An 18,741-nucleotide genomic window follows, 5' to 3' on the forward strand; every position below is an offset into this window, starting at 1 on the left:
ATAAATACTAATAATTGCATTCCTTTAATACCAAGTCATCAGCTTCCAATTGAGCTTTAGTTAAAATCATTAAAAGCAAACTTTCTTAGTTCTGGAGCTTTTGTTTCATCTGAAGAACTTTAAAGTCTTATTATTATTATTATTATTATTTTTTTTACTATACAAAATGTGTTTCAAAGGTTCTTTTTAGAAAAGGAGGGAAAAGAGATATAATTCGAAAACTCACCCATTCCGGAAAAGTCCAATAAAATAAACATAATTAATCGCTCATCCTAAATTTACCAAAATATTACGCTGGGAATGGTTAACTTGATTTGATTTGATAACCCACATTGAGGTCTTTAGCTGTTCTCAGCGTAGAAGCTTTATAAGGCCTCAACGTTATTCCTAATTTTATTCTCGGGACAATACAAATGAAAGATTTACAATACATGAGATAATGAAAGAACGCCCAAGGCGAGGTGGAAATCGAATCAACGGCCTCTGGCTTAGAAGACCCAGCTTCTACCACAGCGCCACCAGAGCCCCATGGTTAACTTTCACTGGAATAAATAAACGTAACTAAAGAAATCAGTTCCATATGCTGGAGTTAAGAACGTTGGCTATAATTTTTTTTTAAAGGCAGATGACAAATAAAGATTACGTTCGAATTGAGCAAACGGTTAACCCGGTTGGTCGTTTTGATGATGTCAGTCCTACTTAAACAATTATTAAAATGCTATTTGTTATAATTAACACATAAGTAAAATGGCAACAGAAAGAAATAAAAATCATTGCTTAGAATAAAAGAGAAACAAAGCTAATTTTTTTAAAATAAAATTTTAAACGAAAAAGTTGTTTAAAGATTTAGATAGCAATTATTAGAATATTATTTGCTAACTCGTATACAAAATGGCAACAGGAAAGAAATAAAATTTTTTGAGAACGTGATGTTAATAGACGTTTTAATTATTATCTCCGCGAATTAAAGTTGTATAATTACAAGCTCAGTCTTTTTTTTTCTTGGAAAATTTCGAATCGATCGGTATCTCGTTTGAATCTTGACTCTCAGCGATTTTCGAGAATACCAAGCTTCAGACGGACAGACAGAAGGACGCGAACAAATTTTAAAAGTATAGATAGACAGAAACGTGTTACTACTTTATTATGATAGTTAAAAAGGCAGTTATACTTTTATACTTTATTATTGGTGCACGGAAAGTGGTTACATTTTGTCATTTAGAACTTCCTATTCTACAAAAACTAGCGTCATTTCGTTACTATTACACGGAAAGTGCTTTGCTTATGATTTCAATGAAACATTACATGCTGGAATACACCGCCAGCTCAGTCACGTGCTTATTAGCACTCATCATCCCGGCATAGGAGTGACGGAGCTGGAGGTGGAAAGCCTCTTAAGGAAGTCAAGAGTGCCAAATAAACTGATAGCTAATACAGAATTAGCACTGGCCAGACGAGTGACCGAAGCAATGGTTCGGTTCAACTCGAATATTGAAGACAAGGCAGGTATAGTAAGTTACCGCCCTATAGCCAGGGCCAAGGCAGAAATACATGAAATACACCGCCAGCTCAGTCAGTTCCAGCCGAGGACTGCAGTTTCGTGCTTATTAGCCCGGCATAGGAGTGACTGTGCTGGAGTTGGAAAACCTCGTAAGGAAGCCAAGAGTGCCAAACAAACTGGTAGCTAATACAAGAATTAGCACTGACCAGACGATTGACCGAAGCAATGATCAAAGCAGTCCTCAGCTGGAATTGACTGAACTGGGGGTGTATTTCATGTATTTCTGCCTTAGCCGTGGCTATAGGGCGGTAACTTACTGAATATACCAGCCTTGCCTTCAATATTCGAGTTGAACCGAACTATTTCTTCGGTCACTCGTTTGGTCAGTACTAATTCTGTATTAGCTACCAGTTTGTTTGGCATTCTTGGCTTCCTTAAGAGGTTTTCCATCTCCAACTCAGTCACTCCTATGCCGAGCTGATGAGTACTAATAAGCACGAAACTGCAGTCCTCGGCTGGAATTGACTGAGCTAGCGATGTATTTCTGCCTTAGCCTTGGCTATAGGGCGGTAACTTACTTAATTACGTGCTGAGTTACAAAATGCGTCGTTTTAAAAAAATCAAGCCGACTGGCAATTAAACACTGGTAGTAAATATTGGTTTTACTTGAGTGTGCATTTTATGTAATTAGCGCACAATTGTCATTTGTAAAGGGAAATTATCCCTTTTTTTTCAAAAAAACTCCAACACGTGGTCCACAATCCTCCCCTCCTCCTCCCCCCGGAAATAAAAGGCGGTTCATGATGTATCGTTCCCTACTTTCATATCTTCCTTCTTTTCACAGTCAAAAAAATCTCCTTCGTGTTGTGCTTCAACAAAGAAAGTTTTATGGTAAGGAGTGACAGGTGTTATGAACAACGTCTTTTTTGCTTTCTGATACTGATCCAATTTTGCGTCGTGTTTATGTGATCTCATGCACCCTTTGAAGGGTAGCAGATAAACTTTGAAGGTTTGCCAAAACAGTTCTTGTAATGAGTAAACCTTACGATGACAAGATGTCAGTTATTTTACTAACGCTGCTCTTCCATTCTTAGCATATGATCCGTAATTTACTTGATGATTTAAATGACAGTTTGTATGATGCTGCTACTTTTAGACGGATGCAGGATGTATGGAAATATGAAAATTACAACCAATTATTACAATTATTCGATACAAAGGTTTGGTAAGGCGACACGTTTTGAAAGATAACTATTGTTTTAGATGATAGAAATAAAAAACGCTATTTATGTTATAACTATTATTAAACTAAATTTCTAAACAGTTTTAAAGATTACCTATCAATAATTACCTATCAATAACTAATAGTTTTGAAAAGAAATTATTTCCTTTAATACTTGTGACTTCTTTCTATTCTTTCACTTTCAAGAATTTACGAACAGCACTTTATGATGTTCTTTAAAAAATCTTCGCTGCTTTCTACAATACTTAAAAAAAAAAAAAAAAAAAAAAAATAGAAATTACACAAAAATATGCAATGGGGTGGTTTCCTTCAGTCAAAAGTACTACTTTTAATCATTGAAATGGATAGAATGAGCAAAAAAAAAAAATAACATGGACCCAGAAAATACTTTTATTTTCCCAACAGTTTTTTTTAAATTAATTTTTTAAAGTGTCCGATTTTTCAAACAAGGAGTGGTCTTGATGATGTCACAAATGATGCACTTTGCCGCATCTTTCTATTACGTTTCCACGTTATGATAATCAAGCAGCGAATTGAAATTGCGCTATACGCTTTGCTTTCAACCTTATCGTTGCCAAAACACGTGAGTAAGATGCGAATTAAATATTTTGCACTGTGAATGGCAACACAAAATGGCATTTCATCATTTGTGATGTCATCGGCAGAAGCGTAAACAATGAAAGCGCACCGATTTAAGTAATTTTTTTTAAATATTAAACGTAAACAGATTTATCAAAAAATGATCAGATCCTATATTTTTAAGCATGCTCTTTCAGAAAAAAAATACTTTTAAAATTTTGGAAACGACCCCACTGAACAAGGAGCGTTCAAAAATAATTTGTTAAATTATTTTGTTACTCAGTTTAACACCTTTGTGTAAATTATAATTATTTAGCACATTGCACACAAAGTATTTGCACAAGTGTATTTTGTGAAGAGCAGCATAAAAATGAAAATCACAAAAGAGCTGACCTCACACCTTTCTTCACCCTATTTGAGCGCCTCCACCCTTGTCACAAAGTGCCACACTCCAACCCCCCTTGTCACAAAGTGCCCCACTTCACCTGCCCCCCCCCCCTCTCTACCTGCCACGTATCACGCAATTTTTCAAAAACATATTCTAATAACAATGCGTGATGTTGGACTTCTTCTTACCCCTCAAAATATGACATTATTTGCGGACAGCCCAAGACGTGTGTTTCAAGGTTCAAAAAAAGTTGTTTTTTATTTTCTTTTTAAGCACCTTAAATAATGAGAAAAACATAATGATTCCTTTTGTATAGTTAGCAAACCTCTTAAATTCACTTGGAAAGTCATGAGAATTTTCTTTAAAATCATGTGCATATGTTGGAAAAAATATGAAATATAAATTTTCAAAGTTGCTTTCGGTAAAAAATTTTCATTATTTTGACATTTTGTAGTTCTTAACTGTCTCTTTTTCTGCCAGGAAAGTGTGCAAAAATTGTAATGTTCCTCATCAAAATCACTCGATTGTGGAGGAAAACCTCTTCAGCATCCAGAACAGTCTCGGAATCAGTGCAGAATTCAAGTGTCCCTGCCGCACAAAGACCAAAGAACCCCATAAAATATATGCGTGGACACCTCCAGGCTTATCGCCAGAAAAAGTAAGAAAATAATGTAGAACCAAAAAAAAAATGATAATAATAATAAAAATAACATTAACCCAGGGCCCAAACAAGTTATAGCGAGGACCTGGGTCTAGAGTTCAAGGGACCTTGCCGCTTCACATCTCTTGGTATGAATGCACCTAAAAGTGCTTTTTATACCTTTCATACTTTTCTTATTTAATGTACTCTATTTGTACAAAATGCAATGTAATTTAAATGTTAATCATAAGAAATCATGTTATGCAAATATACGCAATGTTGAATGTGAACCACAAAAAAATATAGAAATTAAAGAAAAAGATAAGGATGTACTTTGTCATGAATCACCTGTCTCTGTAGATAGTGTGCTTTTTAATGTACATGAATCATTTAGGGTTATTCACCACTGGTTATTCATCCCTGTGTATTAAAATGGAGGAATTTTATCTAAAGAATTATCTGGTATTGTTCTAATACCAATTTCCTAAACTTCTACATCTTGAAAATCTCCTTAAAAAGAACTTTTATTCCATTTAGCTGAGTTATAGATACACCGGTTCGACTCATTGAGAAGAGGTAAAATGGAGGGAGTGAAGACTTTAATTCGTGAAGCATTGGAAGAAATCATGTTTCTTTCGCTAATCTCACGCAAAACGTGACAGCCATTCGTCGTTGTTGAGTCACGTGGCTTGGGGGTCTTTGCCTCAGCTTTTACTAAACCAATTATTGAACTTACCATTTACTATATAAAAGGATTAATATCTCGAATCTGAAGAGGCAGTGAAGCTTGAAAAATGTTGCGGAATCAGGTATCATCACAGCGTTGTTCCTAGAATCTAGAACAAGAAGTTTTAGCGGGTTAGCGCACTAAAGTGAGCTTTAATTAAAAATGTTGGAAGATGTTGAAGATAAATATTTAATATGACTTGCATTATTCATATTCGAGACGACTTTGGACCAGGTATTCCGCTCTACGAGGTCCGACAACTTAGTGTCGATTTCTTCGCGAACTTTTCTTTCATTCTCCTATTCTGTCTGGAAGTCGATAAACTGTGCTTCTATCTCTCTCTCAACCATGCGAACATAAAAATGTCTCACAAAAAACCAAAAGGATTCTCGATATCACAAGTTTTATTTTGGTCATGGCATCGTCTTCTAAAGGCATTGAACCTGAGAATCTAAACCATTCTTAATTTTACTGAATACTGAACGTTACTTTAGGGCTCCTGAAACAACATGGCTGATCCACACGCTTTAATGATAAAAGTAAATGTTCAGAAAGAATAGATGATGAATTGATTCACCATGATTTCGCACACCTTTTCTTTCAAACGTAGCATTTTGAATATGAATCTTGTTCCAGGTGGAGGAATATTTCGCTCAGCTACCCAATCATAAAGTGCCCAGATGGAAATCTACCGGAGAGACGTACCGGGAAAAGCAGTTACAGTTTCAGCTTCCCAAGCAAGATTTGGCTTCTGCGTACTGCCAGAACCTGCACAGGGACCACCTGAAGGCTTTCGAGGATTTCGTCAACATGAGAAACGAGATGGCCCTGGACATCGCCTACGTTCGGGAATTCCTTGACCGCCAAAATGTAAGTAAGTACACTTGCTGTTACTGTTATTATTACCCTTGTTGTTACTGTACTGAAGTTGGTCACATGTAACAGATTCGACAAACAAATAAAACATACTAAAACTAAAACAATCAAATTCAAATTTAACAAATAGAACTGATTTATTTTGTTTAACAAGGTTGTGATGCATTGGTTCTAATAAGAGAGTCAAATAAAGACAATTCATTCAAAAAATACACTTACATTTTCTACTCCAATATTTTAATATTTGAAACTTCTCACTGAAAATTTAAATATGATGTGGGAAAAAAAGGCGAATACAAGGAATATTAAGTACTGTCAACTTCGATCGTAAAAATATTGAACCGTATAGAAACCTGTTGCAAGGATTCTTAAAATTGTTGTAAGGTTACCTGACGATGTAAAATTGTTGTAACGAGAATGTATGAAAAATTGGCATTTGATCAGTCGGACAAATACAAAAAACTAAAAATTTCTACTCAATAATATCTAAAAGTTATATTGTACTTAATATATTTAAAGAGTGCCCAAAAATTTAAGCAACATTTGAATCAAATAGAAAACTAAATTTTAGTTCAACTGCGTTTTTTATTGAAACATGAAATTCATATAATAGCGAGCACATCGAATAAATGACCTCCACAGCCATGCTGGCAAACACGTATTCTTTTGTCGAAATTTATGATCATTTTGCATCAATGTGGTTCAATTGACTTCACATTACCCTATAGAAAAGAATCCAATGGCATTAAGTTATACCATCTAGGGGGCCAATTCTGATCATGGAAATAAGAGACTACAAGTGCAAGAGCTGCCTCATGCAGCAATAGATTGTTCAACAAAACAATGGAATCGTCTTGTTCCTTAGTGCAGTGATGCATTTTTACTCACCCAAAACTGTCAGCTGTCAGACTGCTTCCGTTTTCTCGTCGTCAACAATGAATTAAAAAATATTCTACTTGGTTCAAATCTTGCGAAAACTTTGAGACAACCTTTATATTATTCAACATGAATTGTGTATTTAGTATATTAGACAGAAGCAGCGATGCCTTGAATCAAACTTGAGGGGTAGTGTAAAACAATTTCTAAACCGTGGATGCATTATATAAGATTTTCAATCTCGAGGGTGCATTGCGTGAAATATTGCAAATTCGAGGAAATATGAAGTGCAATTAAACCTTTCGTATTACTTGATTATTATATAGTTGAAAATTGAAACAAGTATTTAATGCAGTTTCGAGTACATTTATATACTATACGCTTTGCAGCTTTCTAGATGCAATTGTCTTTTGCTCTCATAATACTAATCTTTACATCGAATACATTTTAATCTAGTTTTAGCAGAACTCAAAAACTTGTAGCACAAGATAGAACAATAATAATTTATTATGCAATTTATGCTCAATCTGCATTTTATGTCAATGAAAATTTGGAAGTTATCATTGTACAACAAGTTTTAAGTTATAGAAGTATGTACTATTAACGTTAGCCCCGATTAAGCTGAGTTTATCAAGGTAGCTCATAAGACTCTCTTTTCCAATAATGCCAACATCTAAGAACAAATTTTTTGCATATTAGAAATTTTTACCCCGGAATTAAACTTCGTTTGCGCAACATCAAAATATAATGTTTCGAAACCAGTAGCCTTTATTAAATGATTAAAAAAAATTTTGTTTGAAGATTATTTTGAAGCATGTCAAGTATTCCTTTCTAATTACCGATATTGGGCACTGTAAAATGGTCTAACTATGGGCCACTTTTTGATGTTTTCATTGAAAATTCCGTGTACATCTTTGATTTAGAAATTTGAGGATTTTAGCAATGGTAGCTACACATCTCATCCTTCGAATGAAATGTTTAAAGAAAATCTAATTTGGAAAGAAGAGGAAGGGGAATTTTCCCTATACTACAACTATGGGCCACCTCATTTTAACCTGGAAAACACATTGAAAACTTAATCTGGCATAATGTTGTCTGAACTACACGTTGTCCTATGCTTGAAACTGTACAAAGAATTTTCTTAGAGTCCATCATTTACCTTTTTTTTTTTTTTTTCAATTTTTTAAGACTTAATCATCAATTGTCGTCTCGAATGACTAATAGAGTTCAACATGGTAAACGTAGGTAACGTTCTTTATTATATGCCTAGGTTTGACATAGAAACATTTGAAAACCAGAAAAATTTCACCAACTAAAGGCAAGGTACCTATACTTAGGTCTTAGGAAAAGCGTAGGTCGGACAAACTTTAAACGAGATCAAAAAGGGGAATTTTTTTTTTTTTTTGAAAACTAAAATGCGAAGTCACATTTTTTTATTCCAAATCTCATCAAAATAAATAATTTTTAAAAATTATCTCAGTTTATATTTGGTATGAAATTTCAGTCAGCACCTTCATCAAAAACTCCTATGAGTACGGGCGATAGGCCAACCCCCAAGCTTTCTTCTGTCTTTTCTTGCCATTATTTACAATAAATAACACAAAATATGACGAAAGCATCCCTATAGAGAATAAAATGAAGCTCCAAGCCAATGAAAACCGTGAAAAATAGTTGGTCCTTTGTTGCACCCCAACATTCCCATTTTCAATAAATGTTGAGAGCTTGTGAAAACTATGAAACATTTTAAGTCAACAAGCGGCTTAATTCATAACTGACATATTAGTAAAGCAAATCTGAACTTACCAGACCTCGGAAAACAGTATAAGGGGTCTGCCCAAAGGAAACTTTTGGCTCTTCCACGAGTAAGTCGAATCACGTACTAAGAACGACTATCTATGGTATGCAAAAAACATGGCAATCTCTGATGAAGTGTCTTTAACTACCTAAATGGTTACACTAGCGGGTGATTTTTGTGGAGCTCGTAAGTTCGAAAAAGAGGCCGCTAGAGAGCAAACTTATCGCCATGGCAACAGTAGCCCATTGTTGCCTTCTTGACACAAAGTTGTACCGTTTTACGGCACCTTAGCCATACAATTCTGAAATGAATTTTCCTTTATGCAGGAGTGCGGAAATTGTGGAGGGACCATGCAGAAGGGCGATGTTGCTGTGATCGCTCCCAAATTCGGTGAATCCGTGGCCTGGCATCCGGCGTGTTTCGTGTGTTCCACGTGCGACGAGCTACTCGTGGACTTGACGCACTGCGTCAGGGACGGAAAACTGTATTGCGAGAGGCACTTCGCGGAGAAAATAAAGCCCAGGTGCTCGGGTTGTGACGAGGTGGGTCCTTCTTGCATTAACCTAGCATATGTCTTTTTATTTTTTCAATATGTATCATATGTATGAAGCTACAGATTACCGCCCTCATAGGCAAAGCTAAGACAGAAATGCATGCAAATATCAAACAGCTTGGCTTGGTTACAGCATCATCCACAGACCAAGAGCCGATCCAGAAATGTTTCATGGGAGCGGCGATTGGTTTTTTATTACTTACTTTTTTACCATGTATACTGGTTTCAAATATTGACCACAAATGCTTCGGACAAAGGATTCTGAAAAGTTTCCGAAGAAGCTACTAGCCACCCTTCCCCTAGCTTTGTTCTTATCAGACAGTTCCTCAAATTGCGTTTTTTGACCTTAAATAACAAAAAAATGCCGGTGAAGAGTCCCTGAAGGGAGAGGCGATCGTCCCCATCACCCTCCCTTGTATCTGCCCCCGCCAGAGACTGCAGTTTGGCCCTTGAATTGGGTTCCTCAGTCAGGAACAGCCATGATAGAGCAGCAGGTTTATTGTCTTTATTACATTGACATTGCAAAAATTTATATGAATGATGGAAGGGAGAGGAATTTTGATTTTTCTTAGTTCACGTAATCAACTGATAACTTTTGTTACTCTTACAATTAAGAGTAGTGCAAGCTTGAGCGTTTTTTGAATCAGGATGAGCATAAAATGACGACCCGCACACATTAATTTTTTCAGCAAATATTTCATTTCTGAGAAGGAAATTAAAAACACTTTTTCAGCACAACAGCCTTTTATTTTAGTACTTAGTGTTCCATTTAATTTTCTCAAGAGCGAAACTTTTCCCAAAAAACATGGTTTTCCTACAATCCCACCAAAATCCATAAAAATCTACCTTTCCATTTTCATCATGTTCCCCTCGTTTAGCTCTCCTCTTTCCATATAAATCACTCAGCACAAGTGTACAGTGACTTATGAAAAGAAAACTTTGCCGAGCAAATGGAACCGAAATTCGTTTATTCCCAGCTGTTGACAGCACCATACAGGGATTCTATTTTGAACATCGCCCAACCTGCTTTTTCTGTCTTCAGAATTCCATAATCCCCAATTGAGAAGAAGCCTGGTTGAACTGAAAGGCGCCGCCTAATGAGGCTCTTCCGCGGGGAACATAAACCATGGTTCGCCGAAGCCTTGTTAGGTGCAAATGATCAGAATGCATCACTCAGACGCTGCTGCTGAGAGTTCTTTTTTCTGGAGAATGACATCAATTGCTCCAATCATAGAGAAATCATATCTATGCAAGACAGGGTTTGTACGTTTTGCTTTTGTCACATGCTTGAGGAAAAAAATAATAATATTGAATATGAAATGAAATTCGGGATTCTGAGATTAGCCTCATTTGAGGGGGGGGGAGTTAAAAACTAACCAAATATTTTAGCTTGAAATATTTTTTTTTCAAAAATCTGGAAAAGGCTTGTTTGTACGAGATGGCTCCTTCTATAAGGTACCTCTTAGCACTCGAAAGCAATCTCTTGCACTTCATCTTTTAATTATTTGTACACATTAGCTATTTGACCGAAATAAATGATATTTTTTCGGTCTCCAGCGAATCTATATGAGCCTATTTTGTATAGTCTTTTTGACAAACAAAGCACCGTTCAAATTCCTGATCGTTTGAAAATGAAACTGAGCAATCACACACCGCAGCACCATTTTCATCTCTACTACTTTCAGCTCCTTTCTTCCTTTTCTGAAGAAAAGAAACTTCCTTTGCTCCACATTGCGAATTTCGCTCGACATTGCAGCGCTCCATTTTGCGCGCTTTTCTGACCTGATCTTTTATTTCTTAATTATTCTTGAAATCGAAAAAATAGTGAAGAACCTCGACGTAATTTTCGTTAACACAAAATAATTAATAACTTTTAAAGCTATAATTATAAATGTATGAGAACAGTGTTACCTAATTACTGTAGCACTGTAAAAACACTTTGAAGCTGTGAAGCAAGCAAACAACTATTAATCTCCCCAACTGCAGATTAGACCACTATTTCCTATCACATTAACAAAACATTAACTCTCAAACAGTTCCGAAATTTTTCGTGGATTTAGGATACAAGGAGAGAGAAAAAAGTTACCTCAACATATTAGCAAGTACGGTCATATTAGGAGACTTTACCCTATACGTCGTTGCCGTTGCTCTTGTGCAAACAAGCTTCAATTTTTAACGAAAAAAGTGCAGGAGCTCTATATTGTCTTCAGAACTTATTTTGATGTGTAAATGACCTGAGTCCTTCTCAATATGTGTAAATATACATAAAATTAACATGAAATGCAGGAGCTAAGCTCCCGTGAGCTCCGACGAAAATTAACTCCTGCGTGGAAGCTATCGAATCCATAAAAGATTTTTTTCCAGCGAAAAATTCTTCCAGAACTGGTGCTGTCAAGTTTTTCTGTTAGGTATTCTAACCAGTAAATAAGCACTCAGGAAGATTCATTTTCAGAAATTTTAAAGAATATTAAAAACTAGTATTTGGTGCCCCCCCACCCCCATGACATTAAAAACATTTTTATCTATACATGTTTTTTGAGCAATCACGATTGCTTATTGCTTTCATTTGACTGTTTTGATGTGCTATCATTTTATTTTCCCCCCGCCACCCTCTGCAGCATCATCGTCGACCGGCTCCTCACGATGCTGCTCCTCTAGCGAAAGACATCTCCAGGTTGCGCCAATATCCTACATTTACACGCATACATACACGCACGTACAAACAAACACATACACACACACATACATACATCTACACACATACACAAACACATACATACACACCAGTGGCGCACACAAGGGAGGGGTCCAGGTGGTCGGACCCCTCCCATAGATCTTGATCCCCCCCCCCCATTCATTACGATTCTATGTACTTGTACGTATTGTGTGCTTCAAACAAAGGAAACAATAATTTCAGTTCTACGAAGTGAAAAATAAAATCCTCATGTTAAAATATTTTTCAAAATATTCTGCACTTTTCCTATAACGAATTGCCTATAAGAAGCGGAATGGTAATTTATTAATGAATGCACTGTAATAACCATCGATAAAATCAAGTTAATATGTTTGACGGCATATTAGGGTATGATAAGAAAATGAGGCTTTCGACCTTGGACCCTCCCCTTGCAAAATTCGTGTGTGCGCCACTGATACACACGCATACATACAGACACCTACACTTATACACACACCTCCACACAAGTACCCACACACTCCTGCCTGCATACAGACACAAATACATATGCCTACACACAGGGTCGGCATCTCAGCATTTCATTTGGGTGGTCGAGTTTCTTAAATATGTATTACCACAATGCGGTACCAAACACACATTAGCTAACAGGTAGTGGTCATAAAATTGGTTTAATATGAATTAAAATTAGTGTTTAGAAACAATTAAAATTTTTATTCATTTTCTAATAAGTTAACATACAAAACATCTTGACACAAAAGTTTTTATACCTTTTAGAAAAGTTTTAATGCTTAATTTTTGGAATTCGGAAGAGCAGGGAATCGTGTTACTAATCTATCGGTTCCTAGTGTTATGCTGTTTTGTAAGTACAACTAAATAGAAAACGTCTATGGGCGAAACTGCAGTCTCTGGATGTGATAGCCGGTCTGTCGGTATATTGCATGAAATTTTTCTTACCTCATGTTAAAAATTTTGCTCATAATTGAAACATTTTATTTTTTGTTTTCAAAATCCAATATAGATAATATAGAGCCAACCATACAGAAAAATAATTATCATCAAATCTTGTGTTAATTTCATTCAAAACTGAATCTATTACGTCACAAAATATTTAAAAAACAAATGTTTGACTTCACATCATCATGTGGATTTTTGTCACTTTTTTTTTGGCTCGGAGGAAGCAATTTTTTGAAAAGTTTCACGTTTGATTGAAATATACATGTATATCAAATCTATTTTTAGTTTCAATTGTAGATTGAACTGTGGCTTGAATAGTCCGAAAATTAAGGGTAGCGGATTGATGATGTTTTGATAGAGTAAAGCATTTTTCAAAAACTTTCCTCAATACAAACAATTTGAATAAAAATTCAAACGAAGTCATACATGCTAAAGGGAATGAGCTTTTTCACCATTGAAAGAATCGTTTAGCAATAATTCTTCTAGTTGTCAAATCACTGCTTTAAAGTTATAGAGAAATGTTTTTATGGTTTTAACTCTTGAAGACCATCTTGTGTCACTCCGAGATTGCATAATTATAGAGCTCCATGAAAGGTATTTGTTGACATGTTTTTTTTTATTTAATAATCACATGCATTTTTAAGAAATTTCTATGAAAACATATAATGCATTGAGCAACTGAAACGTGTTTCTAGCAGAAGAAAGCAATGAACACTCATCAAATAAATATACACTTAAAAAATGAGCGTAAAAGTGAATGTAAAATATCAAGGAATTTCCTTGTGAAAACCATGCAGCCACACCACCTTGCACTGGCATCTCATATTGGACATACCATTGTTACACTGGGCACACAAGTATGAAATATTTAGCCTATATGAGGAAATGTTAACGAGTTAAAATCAACCATGGTTCTCTGTCAGTTTTCTATGATCTGAAAAGGCCGGAAAATACTTCATGATTTTCTAAGTCATCATCCAAAGAACGAAAAACACTTTTTCGTGTCTGGGAATGTGTCGAATTTCATCAAATTATTACTGATGAAAATTGATTTCCGACTTGCATAAATTGAGTTCACCCATTTTCTATCATTCTACTCAAAAAATTTAGGGGGGGGCAACCGCCCCCTCTTGACCCCTCCTATTTGCCACCCCTGCCTACACACACATACACATTCCCCCCTCACACAAACACTCATACACACAACTACCCACACACTTATACCTGCACACAGACACAAACATACACGCCTATTGCCGTGCACACACACTCGTGATTGCGAAAAACATAATTCGAATTCCAGATGTCAAAATTCAAATTATTATTATTATTTTTTTTTTTTTTTTGAGCAATCACAATTGTTTATATCTTTTGTTTGACTGTTTTGAGGTCCTATCATTTTATTTTCCCCCCGCCACCCTCTGCAGCATCACCGTCGACCGGCTCCTCACGATGCTGCTCCTCTAGCGAAAACCGTCTTCAGGTTGCGTCAATGTCCTACACCTACACGCATACATACACGCACGTACACACACACATACATAGGCCTACACACACATATATAGGCCTACACACACATACATAGGCCTACACACACATACACACACACCTACACACAACTACCCACACACTCATGCCTGCACACAGACACAAACACATATGCCTACACACAGATACACATTCCCCCCCCCCCCACACACAGACACTCATACCTGCACACAGACATAAACACACATGCCTACACACAAACACCCCCCACACACACATATAAACACACACGCCTACACACGCACACACACACTCGTGATTGTGAAAAACATAATTTGAATTCAAGAGGCCAAAATTCAAATTAATTTTTTTTTCTTTTTGGTGGGGACGGAGGAAAGTCAATAGGAAGTGTTGCAGCAACCTAGAAAACCTCGCCATTTCACATTTGATCCCTGGTCGGCGGATTAACTCTAAGTCCTTTATGTTTCTACATAAAGATATGCGCAGACGATTTTTTTTTTAATGAAAATTATTTCTTTAAATTGACATTTTATTGTTTTTATTTATTTTGAAAAGTTCATTAATTCATTTTAAAAATTATTTTTTGGCAACAGGGGAAAAATAAAGGTTTTTTTTTTTTCCTTCTTCTTCTTCTTCTTTTTTTCATATGATGCATTTATTTTAATGAGCTTATTAATTTTATTTATTTTTTTTTCTTTTTGAAAGCAATTGAAGAATTTTTTTTAATGGAAAAAAGTGTATTGGCTGCTTTGTTTAAAAGGCGCTGCTATGTTTTTTTTTTTTCATCTAATTTTTTAGATGAGTAAGGCGTATTTTATTCATAGAAATCAGCTTAAAATATAAAAAAAAAATATTTTTCAAACAATTTGCAATTTTAGCTATTTTTGAGAATATTGATCAGATACTAGAAAGTAGATATGGGTATACGGGAAAGTAGGCTCGTTTAGTTTTAGACGGAACGTCTTGTTTTATCAGATACGTATGATAAAAATTGATGTAAAGCAGGAAAAGCATTGCCTGACACCAATCGTAAGAAAAAGCATAGCTCGTGCTGCCATCTAGTAGCTTTTGCAGGAACTCTTCAGTATTTTTCTTTATTGATTGAAAAAAAAGGAAAAAACAGAAGTAAGTTTAACTGTTTAACTGATAATAATAATAATAATAATAATAATAAAACAATGAAGAAAAATGAAAATACTTCGAATTCTAATGATCTAATGAAAGAAAAAATCAGGGTACTATTCATGCAATTTCGCATTCCGCTGAAAAGTAAAAAATAAAACACTGACGAAGATAATTTCAAAATTAAGATCTTCTATTATATTTTAAATATTGAAGAAATTCATCTTTATTAAACCTGAACTCATTTTGAAGCTTGAACATTGATCTATTTTTCTACATAAGAAATAAATTAAATTCAGCAGATCACTGTCCTTTTTTTTTCTCTATGCTTTTCTTCCAAAACAGAATTTCCACATTGTGGTCTAATGACTTGAGTTTTAAAATGAACTTTCTTCTCTCTACGATCTTTCCAGATTACAATTTTAAAGTGGCAGTGAAAACGAAAACAGAAGGTATCTTTATTTCATGCCAATCGCGACTAAGGTTACTATTTTGCCGGCAAAGGCGACTAGGGTGACTATTTTAGTCAAAAGTATTTAGTATTATACCGGTGATGAGATTTTTGTAAATGATTAGTTTTTGCAATCGAAAAAAGTTTGTTTCCACTACTAATTCTTTTCTAACTGTTTTTTGGTTTTTAATTTCTTGTATCCGAATTATTCATTTTTTGAAAACGAGAGCCAATTTTCTCTCGATCGCGGAAATATCACGAATGTGACGTTTCTGTAGTTGGGACAAACCTAATCTGGCGGCGTCGTGATGCTGTGATTAGGATCTGCGTAGCCTTTACGATGCTGCCAGGTTAGATTTGTCTAACTCTTTTTATACAGTCAGTGTTTCATTGTTATTTTTAATTAACATCATTCTCCGAGGATCCTTGTGCCTATCACCGAGGTAACTAGTCAGTGCTGGTCTCTGTAGTGTTCATTCAAAAAGGTTGAACTAAAGTTTGGAACATGTTTTTTAAAGTTTTCTTTTGCAAGGGTCGTTTAGTGAAAATGTGCCCCACGTTTAGGTCTATCCCACTGCTGTGAGTGGTGTCTATTTATTGAAGTATCATTGCTTTGAATGACATAAATGCTATTTTTTTTTAAATGTGAGATTACTATAAAAACTATTTTCTGCATCTGGCAACTATTTTTCATATTAAAGGCTACTAAAGCAACTATATTTTAAGTGGCAACCCTGGGAGGTATTATCCAGGACAAACCAGTGACGGATAAAAGGGGGGGGGATCATGGGAGTCATGGAGGTCATGACCCCCCCCCCCCCAACCGCAACAGTATTTGAATGTTTGCTCAAAAAGATAAAAAAAACTTGATCGAAACCTTAAGAAGTGGATACAAGGGGGAGAACAAGGGGGTCATGCCCCCCCCCCCCCGTCATCAAAATTTGCGACAATACTTTGTAAACTGTTTTAAAGGTTCATAGCACTTGAGTAGTGAAAATGACTGCTTGGAAAAAAAAAAGAAAGAAAAGCCAGACCGAATACATAATAAAAAACAGTAAATAGTTCTCGAGTTCTTTTTTTTTAAGGAGGGGGGGGAGGGGTATTAATTGTGACTTTTCTATTTATAGCATATGTATTCAAAATATGTAGACAGTAAAACAGCTTTTCTTGAGATAGTTAATCTGCAGCGTTGGGTTCAAGAGCCAGTATAATAAAAAGTAACAAAGCAGTGTCTTCCGCCCGATCGCTTTTTATACGACAAATTTAATCAACGATAGTTTTTTTTTTTTTTTTTTTGAGCAATCACAATTGCTTATTGTTCTCACTTGACTGTTTTTGGCGTTCCTTTGATTTTTCCCACCGCCATCCTCCGCACCATCACCGTCGACGGGCTCCTCACGGTGCTGCTCCTATAGCGAAAGCCGTCTCCAGGTTGCATCCATGTCCTACACACACGCGCATACATACACAACTACACACACACAAACACATACACACACGCATACATACAGACATCCACACATACACACACAAAAACATACGCACACACATACACACAACAACCCACACATTCATGCCTGCACACAGACACAAACACATATACACACGCATACAGACATCACACATACTCACACAAAAACATACGCACACACATACACACAACAACCTACACATTCATGCCTGCACACAGACACAAACACATATGCACGCCTACACACACATACACATAACCCTACACGCAAACACATACCCCCACACACAAACACACACGCCTACATACACACACTCGTGATTGCGAAAAACATAATTTAAATTCAAGATGTCAAAATTCAAATTAATTTTTTTTTTTTTTTTTTTTAAAGTCTGTAGATTACAGTTTCTTTCTGTTGCAATTTTTAGATACTTCCGTTTTTGGTCGTGCTGAGTTTATTTTTAAATGTGCTGTAAATAGTTCATTAGTTTAAATTAGTATTTTGGATTTAGTATCGTACAAGAAATGTAAAATTCGAGTACAGTGTTGGCGCAAAACTTCATTATACAAAGGTTCTCGTAAACTAACAAACCGTATTAAGCAGAAGCCCTGTTGAAAAAAAGCCGCGTTTGTTAAAAAAGATCTACACATAACAGGAGTTCACTATTTTTTTCCGACTCACGGTACCCTTTGACGAATTACAATTTTTTCACGGCACCCTAATCTATTTCAGTTATACACGAACATTAAAAATATGGACAGCTCGCGGCACCCCTCGCCCCTCCTTGCGGCAACCCAGGATGCCGCAGCACCCACTTTGGAAACCCCTGAAATATAACAAAAACAATGAACCGTTCGGGTGACAAAGCAGTGTAGTCTCTTTTTTTGGACTGTTGAAAAAACTGATGAACCCAAAACCGATGGAAACATATCTGGAGTTCCTCTATCAGACTCTGAGACTGCGACGCGACGTCTTCGTTAACCTCCAATTTTCTACATTGAAATTAATCAGTCGGTGAATAATTTATCAAGTCCACATTATATTTATGGAATATTTAATTTTCAATTAGATTTTCGCCGCAATGTTTACTTTTATTTTAAGTGATGTTTTACTATTATTTTAAGTGATGTTATTTTTCTGCATACAAGATGGATGTGTCAAGTATCATGATAATTTATAATTTAAGATGGATATGTGTCGAGTACTATGCAAATATGAAATCAACCAGGGGTTTTTGTGATACAAAATTTCCGAAAACTTTGAGTTGTCGTTTCCGAAAATTTTCGGCTTACATTCAAAAACCGAAAAACTATTTTAAGAGAAAACTTTTCAAGTAATTTTTATCAAAGATTTCGATGAT

General features: G+C 35.7%; 1 protein-coding gene across 1 annotated transcript in view; it reads left to right on the forward strand.

Moving 5' to 3' along the window:
• Positions 1 to 18,741, forward strand: part of LOC129234129 (four and a half LIM domains protein 2-like) — an 84,619-nt gene that overhangs the window by 40,150 nt on the left and 25,728 nt on the right. The window contains exons 2-4 of the mRNA XM_054868023.1: positions 4,192 to 4,369; positions 5,715 to 5,948; positions 8,952 to 9,167. Coding sequence (XP_054723998.1) covers positions 4,192 to 4,369; positions 5,715 to 5,948; positions 8,952 to 9,167 — 628 coding nt within the window. The remainder of the gene's footprint in view (positions 1 to 4,191; positions 4,370 to 5,714; positions 5,949 to 8,951; positions 9,168 to 18,741) is intronic.

This window comes from Uloborus diversus, chromosome 1, assembly GCF_026930045.1.
Source record: "Uloborus diversus isolate 005 chromosome 1, Udiv.v.3.1, whole genome shotgun sequence".
Classification (NCBI taxonomy): Eukaryota; Metazoa; Arthropoda; class Arachnida; order Araneae; family Uloboridae; genus Uloborus; species Uloborus diversus.